The sequence below is a fragment of the Cetorhinus maximus genome, chromosome 27, assembly GCF_964194155.1.
Source record: "Cetorhinus maximus chromosome 27, sCetMax3.hap1.1, whole genome shotgun sequence".
Taxonomy (NCBI): domain Eukaryota; kingdom Metazoa; phylum Chordata; class Chondrichthyes; order Lamniformes; family Cetorhinidae; genus Cetorhinus; species Cetorhinus maximus.
In genome coordinates, this window is record NC_135905.1 from 2129317 (window position 1) to 2148213 (window position 18897).

The 18897-nt window shown below is 42.8% G+C and overlaps 1 protein-coding gene across 2 annotated transcripts in view; it reads left to right on the forward strand.

The window, feature by feature from the left end:
* The window catches only part of LOC144668503 (leucine-rich repeat-containing protein 20-like), a 31356-nt gene extending 17960 nt beyond the window's left edge, over positions 1-13396 (forward strand). For both annotated transcript variants that reach the window (XM_078530540.1, XM_078530539.1), the window contains exons 3-5: positions 3474-3623; positions 9104-9271; positions 12686-13396. In XM_078530540.1, the coding sequence (XP_078386666.1) occupies positions 3474-3623; positions 9104-9271; positions 12686-12819 (452 nt within the window). In that variant the 3' untranslated portion in view covers positions 12820-13396. The remainder of the gene's footprint in view (positions 1-3473; positions 3624-9103; positions 9272-12685) is intronic.
* Positions 13397-18897: the final 5501 nt, after the last annotated feature.

Below are 18897 nucleotides of genomic sequence, written 5' to 3' on the forward strand. Positions count from 1 at the left end.
CCTGTTGTTATCACTCTTTCTCTTTTCTGTTCCCATTGTTCCCTCCCCTGACCCAAACCAGTCATCCTACCCGGAGAGCCTGCTGACTGGAAATAGAAGTGTAAAGTGACTTCGGCCTCCAGTTGTCGTGACTGTATGTCAAATCTAGGGACTCTGTTCTATTTTCAGCAAGTTAAGTTTCAAGTTCATGTTCCGAAAAAACCGTTTCCTACCAGGAAAGCAAAGTGAAGGGCCAAGGTTCAAAGTGCAGGGCAGGATCATGGGTCAAAGTGTAGCAGAGAGAAAGTAATGCTGGGCTTTGTGATGAGGCAACTCCAGGCATGTGCCCTGTAAGTTATAGAGTCAAAGGAAGTTCATGAGATGGAGATATTGGGAAAGAATGAGTCAGGATAGGAAATGCTGCCTTGGGGGATGGAGTGACCATAACTTAGCTTTCGCTCGTTGGCCAACACTGACTCCTGGGCCACCAGCACAGCAATTGTAAAATTCTCCAGTTCTGCTGAAAGATCATTGACCTGAAACGTTAACTCTGTTTCTGTCTCTGCAGCTGCTGCCAGACCTGCTCAATGTTTCCAACATTTTCCATTTGTGTTTAAAATGTTTATTCTTGTTTTCAAATCCCTCCATGGTCTCATCCCTTCCTCTCTCAGTAACCTCCTCTGGTGCTACAACCCTCTGCAATATCTGTGTAAAAGTACAGTATATACTGTAGCATATGTTCGAAAAGGGCCTTCGATAGGCCAGGTGACTATAGACTGGTCAACCTAACATCATTAGTGAGTGAGCTTCTAAACGCGTTAATACAGTGTACAATTAATATTCAGCAAGAAAGACACAGACCAATGAGGATTTGTAGAAAGGTGAGTTGGGGCTGAGAAATTTTATGAAATTCTTTGAGGAGATTACACTGTTACTAAAGGAAACGCAGTGGATGTTGTCTGTATAGATTTTCAAAAAGGTGCTTGATGAAGTTCCAAATAAAAACATGGAAAGATTTATGATACAGAAGGAGGTTAGTCAGCCCATCGTTCCTGTGCCAGAAAAAAATAGTCGGCTGAAGCACAAAACTGAAATACTGTACATCGATTATCAGACAAACGAAATAGCAGTGTTGACCAAGTTAGGGGGTTGAACACACACTCACAGGTAGTAGTTAACACCATCTCCTAACTACCTGAGTTAAAACAGTGAGCACTGAGAGGCTTGTTGATAAAATGAAGAAACATGGTGTCAAAGGAAATAAACAGCAAGGTTAGAACATTAGTTAAAGGATATAAAACAGAGAGTAGTGGTCAATGGATGTTTTTTTTTGGACTGGAGGTGTCAATGGTCCACCAGGGTTATTGTGAAGACCAGCGTTCCGATTAAGCTGCATATCTGTGGGCCACACAGTAACCTGGAAGGTAGTGACCAGGCCTTGTTCCGTGTCAGATACTACACGGGTGTGGCCGTGTGAACATTTAAAGGTACCAAGCATTGAAAAAAACTGGCTTCTCACAACAATGACATTTTAAAGAAAACTTTGATTGGGACCATTGCACATCTCAACAGATCAATGATCTAGATTTGGACATGGGAGCACAGTGTCAAAATGTGAAGGTGATATAACAATAGAGAGTGTGCATAAGTGTGAAAAGGATTGTGTGAGACCTCAGGAGCATAGTGAGCTCAGTAGTTGTGTAAAGAGAATATAATTGTTTCCAATGTTGCTGTGGGAGACTATGAAGCAGGCTTGTGGGGGCTGTGTGCATGTTGTGTGTGTGTGTGTGTCTGTGTGTGTCTAATTTAATTAAACTGAAGACAGACTGCAAGGTTTAAATCATCAAAGGGGTTAGTGGTTTTTGAAGTGGAGATGGACAAGATAAAATGGGATCCTGGTAGATACAACCTGAATTTACATTAGGTAGTAAATGAGGAGTGAATTTTTAGCTGTTGAATTTCAAAGAGACATAAAGGAAGTTTTACAACTGGCAAAGATCATAAATAAAGCAAAGTTATTAAGTTCATTTCTCCTGAAAGTGGTGGCCACAATGACAATATGAAAGACTTTTACATTCTTGGAAAGGTAACTTTCAAAAGAAGGTTAAGAACAATGGGGTTTAAAAGATGAAAGGGGAAAATGTCTTTAACGAAAGATTGAAAGCTGTATGAGGGGTGTGGCCATGTGATCTTGAAGAGTGTGCTGTGCGAGCACAGTCTTGTGAAGGAAGCAGCTTCTAGCCACCCCAGAGAAGTGTCTAGTTGGTCCAGAAAGCAAAATTTTGTTACAAGCCTTGGATTTCCATTGTCGAGTGAGATGGAGAGAGAGGCTTGTGAAATATCTCCCTCATAGCAACAGTGGGTGCCTTGCATTAATATTACTGGATCTTTTATAGATTAAGAATCTATAGGGACTGTTGCCTGAAAAGGGCTGTTTATTTGTGAGCCTAGCTAAGTAGAAATCTTTTGTGAAATGTTATAAGACTAACTTTAACTGTGTAACTGTAATCTTGTGTGTTTAAGTTTTCTTTTCTTTTGTTAATAAATGTTTTAACTTAATATTTAAAATCATCAAAAGTGGTAGTGAAATCTTTACTTCTGACTTCAATACACGTACCTTTTTGTAATAAATACAAATTGCAAAATCGGTGTGATAGCCTGACCAACTTTCCCTTTGGAATTTGGTCAGTCCAGCAAATACCACCTGTCATATAACAAATGGCAGAGAGATGTTCAAATACATTTAGTTCAGAGAAAAATGAGGTTATACATTTCAGGAGGAACAATAAAGAGAGACCACATAGACTAAATGATAGAACTAAGAGGCGTACAAGAGCAGAGAGACTTAAAGACATAGATAAACATATCTAAAAATAGGAGGACAAATTGATCAAGCACATGGAATCCAAAGTTTATAAATAGGGGTGTAGAATGACCATCATTGACAGGCCACACTTCAAGTAATTATATCCCATTTTGGATGCTCCAAGTTAATAAGGATGTTAAGGCCATGGGGAGAAATTTCACTAAATGAGGAGAGTTTAGTTATCAGAATAGAAACTAGGGGACTTTTTATTCAGAGAGATTAAGAGATTTGTTAAAGGTATCCAAATATTATGAGAGGTTTTCAATGAGGCAAGCATGAAAAATCTATTTCTACTAGTTAGTGAGTCATTAACTAGAGAATATATTTTAGATCTTCAACAAAAAAACGGAGAGAGTTGAGGGGAACTTATTTACAGAGAACATTTTGAGGATGAACATGTCCAATCTGAAGCAGAGGGAGGAAGCAGAATGCAGAGTATCTTGTAAAAAGGGAAGTGGATAAGAGGAAGGTTAAAAAGCCACAGGGAAAGGGTGAAGGAATTGGGACTAAGGGGAGAGCCCTATCAGAGTGACAGCTCTCATATGTTAGGCTGAATGGTCTCCTGTGCTGTAAAATTCTCTGATTCTTTGTTTTCTGTCTGACGATATTTATTTGTTATTTTTCCTAGACCTGTCGAACTGCAAACTAACCAGTTTTCCAGTTGCACTCTTCAAGGTTATGAGGGATGTAGTGGCGAACATTCAGTTCATTTCACTGGAAAACAATGAACTGAAATTCATCGCCAGTGATTTTATGACCAACTTTAACCAGCTCCGGGGTAAGGGTTCCCCATGTTGTCTCTGTGCTAACAGTAATTCCCAGAGAGCCAATCACTGGGCAATGAGTAATGTTACAGTCCCACTCTGACAATGGGTGCAGCATTCATTTGGCAACTAACGTTATAAGATAGTATTTTAACTACAGCTTTTAATTTAATTTATTTTAACCCAGAAGCCCAGTTACTGGGGCTATATAAAACATTATCTGCAAGAAAAATGTTCTTAATTGTCATGTGGTGATTGGGTGACTGGATTAATAATTAATAGTTAATGGTGAATATGAGTTCAGAACACCATGACAGTTTGAAAATTTGAATTCAGTTTAAAGCAAATAAGCAGGTGTGAGCATAAAGTGGCTGTGGAGCAATGGGATTGTTGTAAAAAGCCATCTGGTTCATGAATGTCCTTTGGGGAAATCTGCCATCCTTACCTGGTCTGGCCTATATGTGACCTCAAATCCACACCAGTGTGGTTGACTCTTAACTGTCCTCTAAAGATGCTCAGTTGTACTTCCGCCTTCTTAGGGCGTTAAGGGATGGGTAATAATTGGCAGCCTTGCCAGCCATGCCTACATTTTTAAGAAGATTCATTAACTTCGCCCCCTCCTTCCTCTCCTGAAGGTGGTGACTGCCCAGTTCCACTGACAGCCTGAGAGCCTCATCCAAAGGACCAATCTTTATGTGAGAGCTCATGTGGTTATACTCCTCGTGCATGCATCATCACACCCCAAGCTTGGTCCAACCCTCCTCTATTTGTGCTTTTAGATCATCTACCTTGTTGCGAATGTTGTGCACAATTTAAAAAAATAAATGTCCCTAAGGGTTAGGGATTACGGAAACATGGCTGCATGGTGACCAAGATTGAGAACTGAATATTCGAGGATATTCCACATTTAGGATGGACAGACAAGAAGGGAAAGGAGGTGGAGTTGCGCTGATAATAAGGGCTGGGATCAGTGCATCACTAAGGGAGGATCTGAGATTGGAAGAACAATGTGCGGAATCTGTTTGGGTCAAGCTAAGAAACAACAAAGTGCAGCAGAGTTTGATTGGAGTTGTTTATAGGCCACCAAACAGTAATGATAATGTGGGGCATGGTATTAATCAAGAGATGACAGAAGCATGTAGCATGGGTGACTTCAAACTGTATATAGGCTGGGTAAACCAATCCAACACTAATGCTGTAGAAGAGGAGTTTCCCTATTTTGTTAGGGATGGTTTTCTAGAGCAGTATGTTGAGGAGCCAACTAGAGGACAGGCTATTTTAGATCTAATATTATGTAGTGGAAAAGGGGTGATTAATAATCTTGTTGTAAAAGAATCTTTAGGGATAAGTGACCACAGTATGATAGAATTTTACATTATGTTTGAAAGTGAGGTAGTTCACTCTGAAGCAAGGGTGTTATAGTTGAATAAAGGAAATTATGAAGGCATGGGGGACAAATTGGCTGAGGTGGATTGGGAAAATACATGAAAAGGTAAGACTGTACATAGGCAATGGATAGTATTCAAAGAACAATTATATAGCTCACAGCACCTATACATTCCTGGATAGTATTCAAAGAACAATTACATAGCTCACAGCACCTATACATTCCTTCAAGGTGCAAAAACCCAAAAAAAGGTCAGTTAACCATGGCCGGCAAAGGAAGTTAAGGATTGTATAAGATTAAAAGAAAAGGCTTATAAAGTTGCCAGAAGTAGTAAACCTGAGGATTGAGAGGTTTTAAGAATACAGCAAAGGAAGAGCAAGAAACTGGTAAAGGGAGAATAGAATATGAATGCAATCTAGCAAAAAACATAAAAACAGACTGTAAAAGTTTCAATAGGTATATAAAAAGGAAGCACTTGTCTAAGACAAATGTGGGTCCATTGCAGGTTAAGTCAGGAGAATTCATAATGGGGAAGAGAGAAATAGCAGAGAAGCTAAATGATTACTCTGTGGCTGTTTTCACTGAGGAAGGTATGGGAAATCTCCCAGATTTAGAGATCCGAAGGACTAGGGAGAATGAGGAGTTGAAGGAAATTAGTATAAGTAAGAAGGTTGTATTGGAGAGATTAATGGGACTGAAAGTTGATAAGTCCCCGGGACCTGATATTCTGCATCCCAGAGTGTTGAAAGAGGTTGCTATGGAGAGGCATTGGTGATCATTTTCCAAAATTCTATAGATTCTGGACTGGTTCCTGAAGATTGGAAAGTAGCAAATGTCACCCCACTATCTAAGAAGGGAGGGAGAGAGAAAACAGGGAACTACAGACCTGTTAGCCTGACATCAGTAGAAGGGAAAATGCTAGAATCTTTTACAAAGGATGTGATAAATGGACACTTAGATAATAATGATCTGACTGGGCATAGTCAGCATGGATTTGCAAATGGGAAATCATGTTTGATGAACCTGTTAGAGTGTTTTGAGGATGTTACTAACAGAATTGATAAAGGAGAGTCGATGGACGTATTATACTTGGATTTTCAGAAGGCTTTTGATAAAGTCCCCCACAGGAGGTTGATTAGAAAAATTAAAGCACATGGGAGAGGGGGCAATATACTGGCATGGATTAAGGATTGGCTAACAGGCAGAAAAAAGAGAGAGTAGGAATAAATAGATCATTCTCGCATTGGCAGCCGGTGACTAGTGGGGTACCACAGGGATCAGTCCTCGGGCCCCAACTGTTCACAATATATATCAATGATTTGGATGTGGGGACCAAATGCAATATTTCCAAGCTCACGGATGATACAAAGCTCGGTGAGAATGTGTGTTGTGAGGAAGATGTAAAGAGGCTTCAAGGGGATTTGAACAGACTTAGTGAGTGGGCAAGAACATGGGAGATGGAATATAATGTGGAAAAATGTGAGGCTATCCACTTTGGCAGGAGGAACAGATGTGCAGAGTATTTCCTAAATGGTAAGAGATTAGAAAGTGTAGATGTCCAAAGGGACCTGGGTGTCCTCATCAATAACTCACTGGAAGCTAACATGCAGGTGCAGCAGGAAATTAGGAAGCTAATGGAATGTTAGCCTTTGTCACAAGAGGATTTGAGTACAGGAGTAGTGAAGTCTTGTTTTAATTGTATTGAACCTTGGTTAGACTGCACCCGGAGTAGTGTGTGCAGTTTTGGTCCCCTTACCTCAGAAAGGATATCATCGCCATAGTGGGAGTGCAACGAAGGCTTGTTCCAGGGATGGTGGGACTATCTTATGAAGAGAGATTGGGGAAACTGGGCCTGCGTTCTCTAGAGTTTCGAAGAATGAGAGGTGATCTCATTGAAACAAAATACTTAAAGAAGTAGACAGGGTAGATGCAGGTAAGATGTTTCCCCTGGTTAGGGAGTCTAGAACCAGGGGACACAATTTCAAAATAAGGGGGAAGCCACTTAGGACCAAGATGAGGAGAAATTTCTTTACTCAGGCAGGAATTATACAGTAAATGGCAGCACCCTTAAGTGCATTGACGGGCAGAGGGATCTAGGTGTACAGGTCCACAGGCCACTGAAAGTGGCAACGCAGGTGGATAAAGTAGTCAGGAAGGCATATGGCATGCTTGCCTTCATCGGCAGGGGTATTGAGTATAAAAGCTGGGAAGTCATGCTGCAGCTGTATAGAACCTTGGTTAGGCCACACTTGGAATATTGCGTGCAATTCTGGTCACCACATTACCAGAAGGATATGGAGGCGTTGGAGAGGGTGCAGAGGAGGTTTACCAGGATGCTGCCTGGTCTGGAGGTTATTAGCTATGAGGAGAGGTTGGAGAAACTCGGATTGTTCTCACTAGAGCGACGGAGATTGAGGGGCGACTTGATAAAAGTTTACAAAATTATGAGTGGCATGGACAGAGTAGATAGTCAGAAGCTTTTTTCCAGGGTGGAAGAGTCAATTACTAGGGGACATAGATTTAAGGTGAGAGGAGAAAAGTATAGAGGAGATGTGCGGGGCAAGTTTTTTACGCAGAGGGTAGTGAGTGTCTGGAATTCGCTGCCAGAGGAGGTGGTGGAAGCAGGTATGATAGTGGTGTTTAAGAGGCAGCTTGACAAATACATGAATAGGATGGGAATAGAGGGATACGGACCCTGGAAATGCAAAATGTTTTAGTTGACGGGCAATATGATCGGCGCAGGCTTGGAGGGCTGAAGGGCCTGTTCCTGTGCTGTACTTTTCTTTATTCTTTGTTCAGAGGGCTGTGAATCTTTGGAATTCCCCACCCCAGAGGGCTGTGGAGGCTCAGTCACTGAGTGTGTCTAAAGCAGAGATTGATAGATTTCTGATTAACAATAACATAAAGGGTTATGGGGATAGTGTGGGCAAAAGGCATTGAAGTGTTCGATCAACCATGATCACATTGAATGGCGGAGCAGGCTCGATGGGCTGAATGGCTTTCTCCTGTTCCTATGACAAATATTCACACTCAGAGGAGAGGATCACTGGAGAGCAATTAAAAGTGTACACACTGACGGATTGTCGCCTCAGGCACTGAGGCCAATTATAATGCTCCAGTGACTGCTCTGAGATCAATGAACACAGTACAGATTGAATCAGATTCTGATGACCTGTGTCCCAGTAGCACAATGAGGGGTTGCATCTACCATCGGGAGAGCTGTGTTGATTTTTTAAACTGGTCGACTTTTAGAAGGCGGCCAGTGAGAAAGCTCCCACTCTCACTTGACTTGTGATATTTGGTAAAATTGGGTTGTAAAGGAGTACCGTTCTGGGGTTTGACTCACATTGGCGATTCCTTGCTCCCTGTGACTCAGTGTGCTTTCACCTTCCCAGTTAAAATTAATGAACAAAACAAACCCTCCTTACTGTACTTGGACTCCTGGTTACAAGAAAGAACTTCCACTTATGTAGTATCTCCCACAAACTCCTGAAGCACTCGTCAACCAGTGAAGTATCTTTGAAAAATAGTCACTGCTGTAAGGTAGGAAATGCAGCAGCAAAATTGTGCACAGCAAGCTCCCACAAACAGCTAGGTGAATGATTTCTGTTATACTTGATCAGATCTCTATCAGATTATCTGTTTTTAGTGATGTCGGTTGAGGGATAAATACTGGTCAGAATTCCCCTGTTCCTCTTCAAAGAGTGCCATGGGATCTTTTCCATCTACCTGATAGGGTAGAGCCCCAGTAGTGCTATAATTTGCTCTTGAACTGTTCTGAAATAGTTGAAACCCTTTAGCTCTGGGTTATGGGCAAAGTACACATGGAAGCCCTGCTGAGAATTGGTACAATTGTGGAATTTCTAACCTCTGATGTCTATATTCTGGGATCACTGTATTAAAAGCGCGACCATGTTCAGTCAGTGAACCTGGATTTTAATCCCACATGGACCATGATAAAGTATGAAGCCAATACTAGGATAGATAAAAATGCTTCGTTTTTGTCTCAGGGAGCTCTTGTCATAAATGGAAGGTTTAGTTACGTTCAATTTTTGTCTTTAGATTGCTTTTGTGACTTACTGTATTTCAACAACTCTATCTCCTCAGAATTAAACCTTGCAGGGAATAACCTGAAACAGCTCCCAGATGAAGTCAAAGCTTTGGCACACTTGGCAACTATTAATCTAGCAAGGAATAAATTCTCTGTCTTCCCACACCAACTAACTGAACTGAGAACACTGCAAGTGATTAATCTGGAGGCGAATGAGATTGCTGGTGAGTATTTTAGGTCAATGGTACAAGCTAAATGAATCCAGGATTGTCTGGTTGTATCAACACTTATACTTCTCCTCAACATTGTCAACATTGCCTTTTGCAATATTTTGAGGGAGTAACTGGACTCTTTTCCTCTTTCTCTCTCTCAATACTTGCTTGATTTCATTCTGGGTCACAAACCAGATTGCAAAACAGACCCTCAAGGGGCTAATCTCTTGGTTATATTCTGTGCCATGCGCTGGGCAAATTAAGGAGAGGAAGATTATGAACGTTAATGTGTGGGCTTTGTGCAGGGGGAAAGGATTGATGTAAAAATTTTCTCACCAAGATTTCTTCACTGCTTTCCTCACTCAGCCTCTGCACAGACCGATCTCTCATCCACGATGATTTCAAACTCCATCTCAACTCATCATGTTCTCTTTCCTCTGAGTTCGCTGCCTTCCTATCCTCCCTGAATCTCTCTCTCCATGTAAACACCCCAACCCATATTCACACCACCCCCTTGACCTTGCCATCTGACATGGTCTTGTCAGTCCCATCCAATTAATTACAGGTAAGACATCTCTGGTCACTTCCTTATATTGCTCACCACCTATATCCCCTTTCTTCATCCCAATCCCACGTTCTTCTGTATCCATCCCTGTAAAAAAAAACTATCCCCCAATTTACAGCCACACTTTCAAAATCCCAACTGTCTAGCCTGTTCTCCACAACATTTCTGTAGTTACCTTTGATGCCCAAGTTCCCCATAAAACCATTATCCAAGGGCTGTTCCCCTTGGTACGGCTTCATCTCCACTTCCTCAAGACTAAGGGATGAAGATTTGAAAGGATAGAGCAGACACCAGATCTGGCTGGACCACATTAAGAGCTGTCAGGTTCTGCTCATGACTCCAGGATCATCCTGAAATAAGATAGCTTGTGGCTTGTTTTTTTTTTGGCTGAAAACCACCATCTTAAACTCCTGTCCTCCTCCTCTCCACCTTCACTTCCAACGATAAGTCCGAGGAGCTCTCAGACATCTTTGTCACTAAGATTGAACTACCTCAGCCATGTCCCTCCCTTCCCCTAACCCACTGGGCCAAACTTCCTCTGAAGTTCCCTCTGCCCTGGCCCTGAGCTCACAACTTTCTCTAGTTTCTCTTCTATCTTCCCTCGTGCCCTCTTCAAGCTCATTATGTCCATGAGGCCCACTTCCTCCTCCCTTGACCACCCAACTTCTCCACTTGACCCCCATGTTAGCCAGTGTTGTTAATGGTTCTCTTTCTTCAGGTGTTGTCTCTCTCTCGCCTTTAAATCTGCTGTCATCACCTCTCTCCTCAAAAAAACAACTCTTGACCCCACTGTCCTTGCAACTACTGTTCCATCCCCAACCTCCCATTCCTCTCCAAAGTCCTTGAATGTGTTGTTGTCTCCAAAATTCATGCTGATCTTTCCCGGAGTTTGAATCCCTCCAATCAGTTTTCCACCCTGACCACATTACCCAAATGGTTAGCAAAGTCACAAATGACATCCAATGTGACAGTGACAAAGGTAAACTATTCCCCCTTGTATTTTTCAGCCTGTTTGCATGTAGCCTTTGATACATGTTGACCGCATCCTCCTCCAACACTTCTCCACTGTCATCAATCAGATGCGACTACTCTTGCCTGGTTCTGTTCCCATCTACCTAATCATAGCCAGAGTATCACTTGCAATGGATTCTCTTTCTACGCTTACACTTTTACTTCTGATTGTTCCCCCAAGGACCTTGGCCCCCACATATTTTTCATCTACATACTGCCCTGCGGTGACATCACCTGTTATAATTCCCAGTGACATATGCAGAGAATTGCATGGCAAGATTTCACGTTTTAAGACTTTTACTGTAACAAATTAAAATCAACATCGACTAAACATTACTAAGTAGGCAACTAATGCACAAAGCTACAGAAGAGGTATTCCTTGGTAACTTCTTAACACAACTGAAAATCCCATGTCGCATTTATACATGACACCTCATTCTCAGTACGCATGAAGTCTTGAGTTTAACATCCAAAGCTCCAGCCTGCTCTAACAGGATCTCTTCTCCCTGCTTCACAACGGTGAATCTTCTAGTGTCTTTTTAAACAAAGTCACCTTCACTTAACTCTTTGAGGGTAATGGAACGAATTTCCCATTGCAAGGTTTCCTGTGGTGATTCCATGGTCTCTAACCCTTCAGGTTCTTTGTTTTGTTGGAATTGGGTTCCGTCCTCATCAGCCCTTCACTTGGTGGTTACCTCAAAAGCAATCCTTTTCTTCTGCCTGGCATTGCAGCACCTGTTTTGGGTCATCTTTCCCTAAATCCTTTGGTTTGACTGACTCTGAGAGTCAGTGTATCTGGTAGCAGTAAGGCCTAATGTTTCCTCCTTTGTGTCCAGGTCACTCATGATTTTCAATAGGACTTAACCTGGGTCTTCTGTCCCCATGGCACCCAGATCACATGGGCCTGTTCCTGGACAGAGTTCAGTACAACTTCACACCATCCCAAATTCCAGGACATTGTTTTACCTTAAATTAAAAGAGACAGTTTAAAACATAATTATTTTATAAGGTCTAGTGGTCATAACAAAGCACAGTGTTAGTTTTCATATGTACGCTGATGACATCCGGCTCTACCTCTCCACAGCCTCTCTTGACTCCTCCACTGTCTCTAAGTTATCAGGCTGCTTATCTGACATCCAGTACTGGATGAGCAGGAATTTTCTTCAATTAAATATTGAGAAGACTGAAGCCATTGTTTTTGGTTCCTGCTTCAAACTCCATTCCCTAGTTAGTGACTCCATCTCTCTCCCTGGAACCAGTTTCTACTAAATCAGTGTGTTCGTAACCTTGGTGTCACATTTGACCCTAGATGGCTTTCTGACCTCATATTTGCACCATCAATAAGACCTCCTATTTCCACCTCCATAACACTGACCAACTCCACCCTGGTCTCAGCCGAACTCCTGCTGAACTCCTCATTCATGCTTTTATTACCTCTAGACGTGACTAACTCACACACTGCTGGCTGGTCTTTCACGTTGTACCCTCTGTAAACATGACATCATTGAAAACTTTGCTGCTCGTGTCTCCACACCAAGTCCTGATCCCTTACCACCCCTGTGCTCGCTGACTGACATTGGCTCCCGTTCAAGCAATGTCTTGATTTAAAAATTCTCACCCTTGTTTTCAATTCCCTCCATTGCCCTGCCCCTCTGTATCTGATTAATCTCTTCCAGCCCCACAACCCTCGGAGATATCTGCGCTCCTTTAATTCTGGCCTTCTGTGTAGCCTCAGTTTTAATCGATCTACCATTGATGGCCATGCCTTCAGTTACCTAGCAGCCTTGGGCTGTGAATCATTGTGTGTTTCTTACAAGTTAAGGTTTAGATGATCTATTTCTGCTTTTCAGAGATACCGGTTCAGAGCCTTGCGTCTCTGCCCTTCCTCAAGGTGCTGAATATGAAATCAAACCCTTTGAGGAGTGAAACCCAGACAACTCAGCAGACAGTATTACCATTTGAATTACTGACAGCAGATGAATAAACAGTTATGTGGATTAGACATCAGAGCTTGTTTGGAGTTAGCAATGCCACTAGTTCAAGGGTACGTTCCTGAAATACAGGATTGTGTGTGGGGCAAAATGTGGCTTTTCACGAAAAGAGGAAATCCCGCTTTGCCAGTCCAGAAATAATTGATTGGATGGTTCAAATAAATCAGTGTGAATGGAGTAGTGGCTGCACTAAAGTCGATTGGAGCCTTGTATTTATTTATAGTGGCAGCTTTGAGTTTTCTTCTGAAATGAAGCAATTAGATTGTAAACTATTCTGATTTACGACGATGTGATCATAAAGTACTTGGATTTGACATTATTTTGAAGTAACTGTAGTAAAGGTAAAAGGGATTTGCTTTCTCTCCTCACTGGCTGTCACTCTGAAGAGTTTATTATTTAAATACCTTTTCCAGTGTAAAATGGGGAGCACTTAACAAGTATTGGCTCAGAGTTTCTCCTTTAAACTGTTGATGTAAAATTGTTATTGCATGATGGTTAATAGTTATGGTTTTACAGTAAAATTATAATTAAGCATTGTGCTGATTGAATTAAAGAGCTGATGTGTTTGTTTATCGTGGATCTGTATATTTGTTCCAGTGATTCACCAGCAGTGTCCAATGCATCAATTGTAACCTGTTAATACAATACACTGTGGATCTGACACAGCACAATGGATAAAATACCCTGTAACTGATAGTTACAATACAGTGAGTAACCTATGCAATACGCTGTATAACTGATAGGTACTTATAATTAACAGAAGGCAAGACTGGAGGGAAGGATGCAGCAGAGTCCTCCTGTGGAATAATGTCAAAGCCCTGGCGAGATTACGTTTACTGGGATGATAGCAGGTCTGAGGGGGTTCCACTGTGTGGAGAGATTGGTGAGGCTGGGATTATCCTTCTTAGAGCAGAGAAAGTTCAAGGGAGACCTAGTGAAGGTATTCAAAATTACAAAGGGCTTTGATAGATCAAGAAAGGAGAAACAATTTCCTCTGGCATGTGGGTCAGTGGATCACAGGTTTAAATTTATTATAAAAAGAACTAGAGAGGAAATTAGGAGAAGTTTCTTTACACAGATGGTTTAAGATTTGGAACGCATTACTTAATTTCCCTCCCTAACAGCACTGTGGGTGTACCTACACCACATGGACTGCAGCGGTTCAAGAAAGCAGCTCACCACCACCTTCTCAAGGGCAACTAGAGATGGGCAATAAATGCTGGCCCAGCCAGTGACACCCACATCCTGTGAATAAAAAAAATTCCATCGAAACTTTCAAAAGGACATGTACTTGTGAGAACTAATTTGCATAATTAATTAGGGGAGGAGCAGGGGTATGGGATTAAATTGGGTGGGTCTTTCAACAAGCATGATGGGCTGAATGGTCTCCCTCAGGCTGGAGGATTCCAGGATAGATTAGAGTGTGGAGAAATACTGAAAGACAGAAGCCAAGTTTACCAGCCAGCAACAGCACACATTATAATCGGGCCCGTTTACAGTTTCAGTTTCAAACAGAAACTGTCATAAAAGCAGAGGCCTGTCATGTGATGTGGGTCATTGGTGAGGAGAAAGGCTGGAATATTCCGGTGCCCAGAATCAGCTGGGCTAAAGTCAGCAGAAATCAAACTCTGGCTGCAAGAGCTAAACAACAGGTTATCTGCATGTAAACCCATTGTATCACTTTGTTTACTTACACAGTACAACCTACTGCATTGGCATATTGTGTAACTCATCATTACAGTAATGTGTAACTCACCAAGATGGTAATTTCACCAATACAGTAACGCATAACTCACCGATCGGGTAACGTGTAACTCACCGATCAGGTAATCACCGATAGGGTAATCACCGATAGGGTAATGTGTAACTCACCGATCAGGTAATCACTGATCGGGTAATCACCGATAGGGTAATCACCGATAGGGTAATGTGTATCTTGCCATTGGATAATTGTGATAACAGTGATGTTGAGTGTCTTGGGCTACAGGAAGATATAGCGGGATGGTCAAATGGGCAGATAAGTGGCAGATGGAATTTAACCCTGAAAAGTGTGAGGTGATACACTTTGGAAGGAGTAATTTGACAAGGAAGTATTCAATGAATGGCATGACACTAGGAAGTTCTGAGGAACAAAGGGACCTTGGCGTGTGTGTCCATAGATCTCTGAAGGCAGACGGGCATGTAGTGGGGTGGTGAAAAAGGCATATGGAACACTTGCCTTTATCAATCGAGGCATAGATTACAAAAGTAGGGAGGTCATGTTGGAGTTGTATAGAACCTTGTTGAGGCCACAGCTGGAGTACTGTGTGCAGTTCTGGTCGCCACATTATAGGAAGGATGTGATTGCACTGGAGGGGGTGCAGAGGAGATTCACCAGGATGTTGTCTGGGGTGAAACATTTAAGTTATGAAGAGAGGTTGGATAGTCTTGGGTTGTTTTCGTTGGAGCAGGGAAGACTGAGGGGCGACCTGATCGAGGTGTACAAGATTATGAGGGGCATAGACAGGGTGGATAGGGAGCAGGTGTTCCCCTTAGTTGAAGGGTCAGTCACGAGGGGACACAAGTTCAAGGTGAGGGACAGGACGTTTAGGGGGGATGTGAGGAAAAACGTTTTGACCCAGAGGGTGGTGTCGGTCTGGAATGCGCTGCCTGGGAGTGTGGTGGAGGCGGGTTGCCTCACACCCTTTAAAAAGTACCTGGATGAGCACTTGGCACGTCATAACATTCAAGGCTATGGGCCAAGTGCTGGTAAATGGGATTAAGACCATAAGACCATAAGACATAGGAGCAGAAATTAGGCCATTCGGCCCATCGAGTCTGCTCCGCCATTCAATCATGGCTGATAAGTTTCTCAACCCCATTCTCCCCATAACCTTTGATCCCCTTACTAATCAAGAACCCATCTATCTCGGTCTTAAATACACTCAATGACCTGGCCTCCACAGCCTTCTGTGGCAATGAATTCCATAGATTCACCACTTTCTGGCTAAAGAAGTTTCTCCTCATCTCTGTTCTAAAAGGTCTTCCCTTTGCTCTGAGGCTGTGCCCTCGGGTCCTAGTCTCTCCTACTAATGGAAACATCTTCCCTACATCCACTCTATCCAGGCCTTTCAGTATTCTGTAAGTTTCAATCAGATCCCCCCTCATCCTTCTAAACTCCAACGAGTATAGACCCAGAGTCCTCAAACATTCCTCATATGCTAAGCCTTTCATTCCTGGGATCATTCTTGTGAACCTCCTCTGGACCCTCTCCAGGGCCAGCACATCCTTCCTGAGATACCGGGCCCAAAATTGCTCACAATATTCTAAATGTGGTCTGACCAGAGCCTTATAAAGCCTCAGCAGCACATCCCTGCTTTTATATTCTAGTCCTCTCGAAATAAATGCCAACATTGCATTTGCCTTCCTAACTACCGACTCAACCTGCAAGTTAACCTTAAGAGAATCCTGGACTAGGCCTCCAAAGACCCTTTGCACTCCTGAATTCTCTCCCCATTTAGAAAATAGTCTATGCCTCTATTCTTCCTACCAAAGTGCATGACCTCACACTTCCCCACGTTGTATTCCATCTGCCACTTCTTTGCCCATTCTCCTAACCTGTCCAAATCCTTCTGCGGCCTCCCCGCCTCCTCAATACTACCTGTCCCTCCACCTATCTTTGTATCATCTGCAAACTTAGCCAGGATGCCCTCAGTTCCTTCATCTAGATCATTAATGTATAATTAAGTAGGTAGGTCAGGCGTTTCTCACGTGTCGGTGCAGACTCGATGGGCCGAAGGGCTTCTTCTGCACTGTGAGATTCTGTGATTCTAAAGATATCTATCTTAGCATAATCACCGATTGGGTAATCACTGATAGGGTAATATATAACTCACCAATAGGATAATCACCACGATTGGTTAATCCTGATCGTGTATGTGTAACTCACTGATTGAATAATAACCAATCGGATAATCAGCGATAGGGTAACATGTAACTCACCGATAGGGTAACATGTAACTCACCGATCGGATACTCACCGATAGGGTAACATGTAACTCACCGATAGGGTAATATGTAACTCACCGATCGGATACTCACCGATAGGGTAACGTGTAACTCACCGATCGGATATTCACCGATAGGGTAACGTGTAACTCACCGATCGGATACTCACCGATAGGGTAACGTGTAACTCACCGATCGGATATTCACCGATAGGGTAATGTGTAACTCACCGATAGGGTAACGTGTAACTTACCGATCGGATACTCACCGATAGGGTAATGTGTAACTCACCGATCGGATACTCACCGATAGGGTAACGTGTAACTCACCGATCGGATATTCACCGATAGGGTAATGTGTAACTCACTGGATATTCACCGATAGGGTAACGTGTAACTTACCGATCGGATACTCACCGATAGGGTAACGTGTAACTCACCGATAGGGTAACGTGTAACTCACCGATCGGATACTCACCGATAGGGTAATGTGTAACTCACCGATCGGATACTCACCGATAGGGTAATGTGTAACTCACCGATCGGATACTCACCGATAGGGTAACGTGTAACTCACCGATCGGATACTCACCGATAGGGTAATGTGTAACTCACCGATCGGATACTCACCGATAGGGTAACGTGTAACTCACCGATCGGATACTCACCGATAGGGTAACGTGTAACTCACCGATCGGATACTCACCGATAGGGTAACGTGTAACTCACCGATCGGATACTCACCGATAGGGTAACGTGTAACTCACCGATAGGGTAATATGTAACTCACCGATCGGATACTCACCGATAGGGTAACGTGTAACTCACCGATCGGATACTCACCGATAGGGTAATGTGTAACTCACCGATCGGATACTCACCGATAGGGTAATGTGTAACTCACCGATCGGATACTCACCGATAGGGTAACGTGTAACTCACCGATCGGATACTCACCGATAGGGTAACGTGTAACTCACCGATCGGATACTCACCGATAGGGTAACGTGTAACTCACCGATCGGATATTCACCGATAGGGTAATGTGTAACTCACCGATCGGATACTCACCGATAGGGTAACGTGTAACTCACTGGATATTCACCGATAGGGTAACGTGTAACTTACCGATCGGATACTCACCGATAGGGTAATGTGTAACTCACCGATCGGATATTCACCGATAGGGTAATGTGTAACTCACTGGATATTCACCGATAGGGTAACGTGTAACTTACCGATCGGATACTCACCGATAGGGTAATGTGTAACTCACCGATCGGATACTCACCGATAGGGTAACGTGTAACTTACCGATCGGATACTCACCGATAGGGTAATGTGTAACTCACCGATCGGATACTCACCGATAGGGTAACGTGTAACTTACCGATCGGATACTCACCGATAGGGTAACGTGTGTAACAAATGGGGAAGGGTGGGAAGAGGGAGAAAATCCACAGAATAAAAGATAAACATTGGCATTCATGAATGAAGTTCAGGAGCCAGACTCCCTTTCCTGTTAGAAGAATTAACACTCATCACTCATAGGCAAATTTCTGAATGATGGAAGTTCAGACCCACTTGTATTCAGGCATCTTCCTTGTACTGAGTTTACCCGGAGTAAAGCAGCGATTGTCACAGGTTAGCACTTCAGGCAGGAAATTAGCCTTTTGACTCTGGTAAGAACATAGGAACTAGGAGCAGGAGTGGGCCATTCAGCCCCTCGAGCCTGCCCCGCCAATCAATACCATCATGGCTGATCTCATTTCGGCCTCAACTCCAATTTCCCACCCTCTCCCCATAACCTTTCAACCCATTAGTAATTAAAAATCTGTCCATCTCCTCCTCAAATTTATTCAGCGTCCCGGCATCCACTGCACTCTGAGGTAGTGAATTTCACAGATTCACCACCCTTTGAGAAAAGTAATTCCTCCTCATCTCTGCTTTAAATCTACCACCCCTTAGCCTAAAACTATGGCCTCTCATTCTAGAATGCCCCACAAGGGGAAACATCCGCTCCACGTCTACTTTGTCTATCCCCTTTAACATCTTATATACCTCAATTAGATCTCCTCTCATCCT